This window comes from Cyprinodon variegatus, unplaced genomic scaffold (assembly GCF_000732505.1).
Source record: "Cyprinodon variegatus isolate N-32 unplaced genomic scaffold, C_variegatus-1.0 Scaffold13, whole genome shotgun sequence".
Taxonomy (NCBI): Eukaryota; Metazoa; Chordata; class Actinopteri; order Cyprinodontiformes; family Cyprinodontidae; genus Cyprinodon; species Cyprinodon variegatus.
Window position 1 is genome coordinate 945,607 of NW_015150466.1, and position 1,666 is coordinate 947,272.

The 1,666-nt window shown below is 36.5% G+C and overlaps 1 protein-coding gene across 1 annotated transcript in view; it reads right to left on the reverse strand.

Annotated features, from left to right (window-relative positions):
* The window catches only part of nxt2 (nuclear transport factor 2-like export factor 2), a 4,427-nt gene extending 3,302 nt beyond the window's left edge, over positions 1 to 1,125 (reverse strand). Inside the window, exons 1-3 of the mRNA XM_015382692.1 lie at positions 973 to 1,125; positions 741 to 827; positions 153 to 297 (exon numbers count right to left, since the gene is read on the reverse strand). Of these exons, the coding sequence (XP_015238178.1) occupies positions 153 to 297; positions 741 to 827; positions 973 to 987 (247 nt within the window). The 5' untranslated portion in view covers positions 988 to 1,125. The remainder of the gene's footprint in view (positions 1 to 152; positions 298 to 740; positions 828 to 972) is intronic.
* Positions 1,126 to 1,666: the final 541 nt, after the last annotated feature.

A 1,666-nucleotide genomic window follows, 5' to 3' on the forward strand; every position in this document is an offset into this window, starting at 1 on the left:
TTGATGTCGATCATTCGATTTCATCCTGGACACTACAGAAAATGGGCTAAAAGTGTTAAAAACTGGAATTCTCCTTTAAGGTGTGACAGGACCCTGAAGCAGTTCTCTACTCATGGGCCTAAAACAGACCATGTCGATGTGACTCTACTGACCGTGAACCGGCTGACAATCCAGAGTCAGAACCTGGAACTCGCTGGATGGCAGAGACTCAAAGAACTCGCCCAGGGCGTCCTGTCCTGAAACGGCATTCCCGTTCCACACCAAGGTGGCTTTGTCCAGGTAGAGGCGGGTCAGGTTCTGGAGAGACGGACATGATGTCAGAGCAGAAAGCAGCGTCTGGATTCACTTCCCTTCAGCCATCATGACATTAAACCATTATAGAGAAATAAACTGTTATACCTGCTGAGATGTTATCTAAACTGATTTTATATTAATATCATCTTATATTGTTTGATAGACCAAAAAAAACGGGAATAAGCAGTTTCAGAAATAATATAAAAGTCTGAATTCTGACTTTTTTTTCTTATATTAAACTGAAATAAAATTTTAAAATCTGATTTTTATCCATTAGTGGCCCTAATCATCATCACTACTGAACAGCTTGTTTAAAATGATGCTTCTCCTTCCTGCTTGGAACAAAAATAGTAAAAGCAGATTTTAAAATAACAAAAACTCCTCGTTAGGTCGCTGTTTGCCCCTGAAACATGTGAGTTTAGTAAATCAAATAAAAAGAGGCTCACCCTCCTTTTCTTGTCCACACAGTCATAATAAATGTTAACAAACTCTTCAGCATATCTGCAGGACTGATCCGCGTGGGTCCGGAAATCCTACAAACACAGAAAACAAATGAACTATATGAAGAAAACATGAATAAACCGGATAGTTTTTAAATAACTGATCGAAATGTTGTGAAGGAAAGAGATGCTAGCGATTTGGCTAACAGTTAGATGTTAGCTTTGCTGCTAATCTTACCAAAGTGATCGCCATGTTTGCTCATTTATAGAAAAAAACAACAACCGAAGGTGAAATTGTTTGATTTTAAAGTTGCCGAAACGAATTAATCCTTTTTCTTTCTCATTTAGCGAACTGCGTGCGCTTCCTGCAGGGTTTACTTCCGCCGAGGGAAACCTTCCCTACCAAAATAAAAGCCTGCTGCAGTCAAACCAAGTTCAGTGGCGCCACCAAGTGTGTGGGAGGTTTAATGCAGGAATTATGGTAAACTATTATTTATTGATTATTAATCCGAGTTGTGCCCCTCTTATTAAAGTTTCAGGCCCAGACCTCAAATAATACAATTCAATAAATGCAAAAATTACACAAAAAGTTCTTTGAAAAATATATTTTAGCATCAGATGTTGTTTTCTTGATAACTTTAAGTATGGCCTATTTAATTAAACTTTTGAGGTTTGTCTAGTTTAAGAATTATCAAAATATATCCTACTTTTTCCCCATTTGTCTTATTCTTCTGTATTTTTATGCCACTATATGTCTCAGCATCTTGCTATTACACTTAATTAATATTTGGTTTGGATTACTTTAATCTGTAATCCCAATTAATGGGTTTGCTTATGTTCAACTGCTTTTTAAATATATTAGTTTTCCACCATTGTGAGTTTTATTTAGGAGGCATTCCTGAACAAATTAATTATCTTTCTTGGATTAAAAT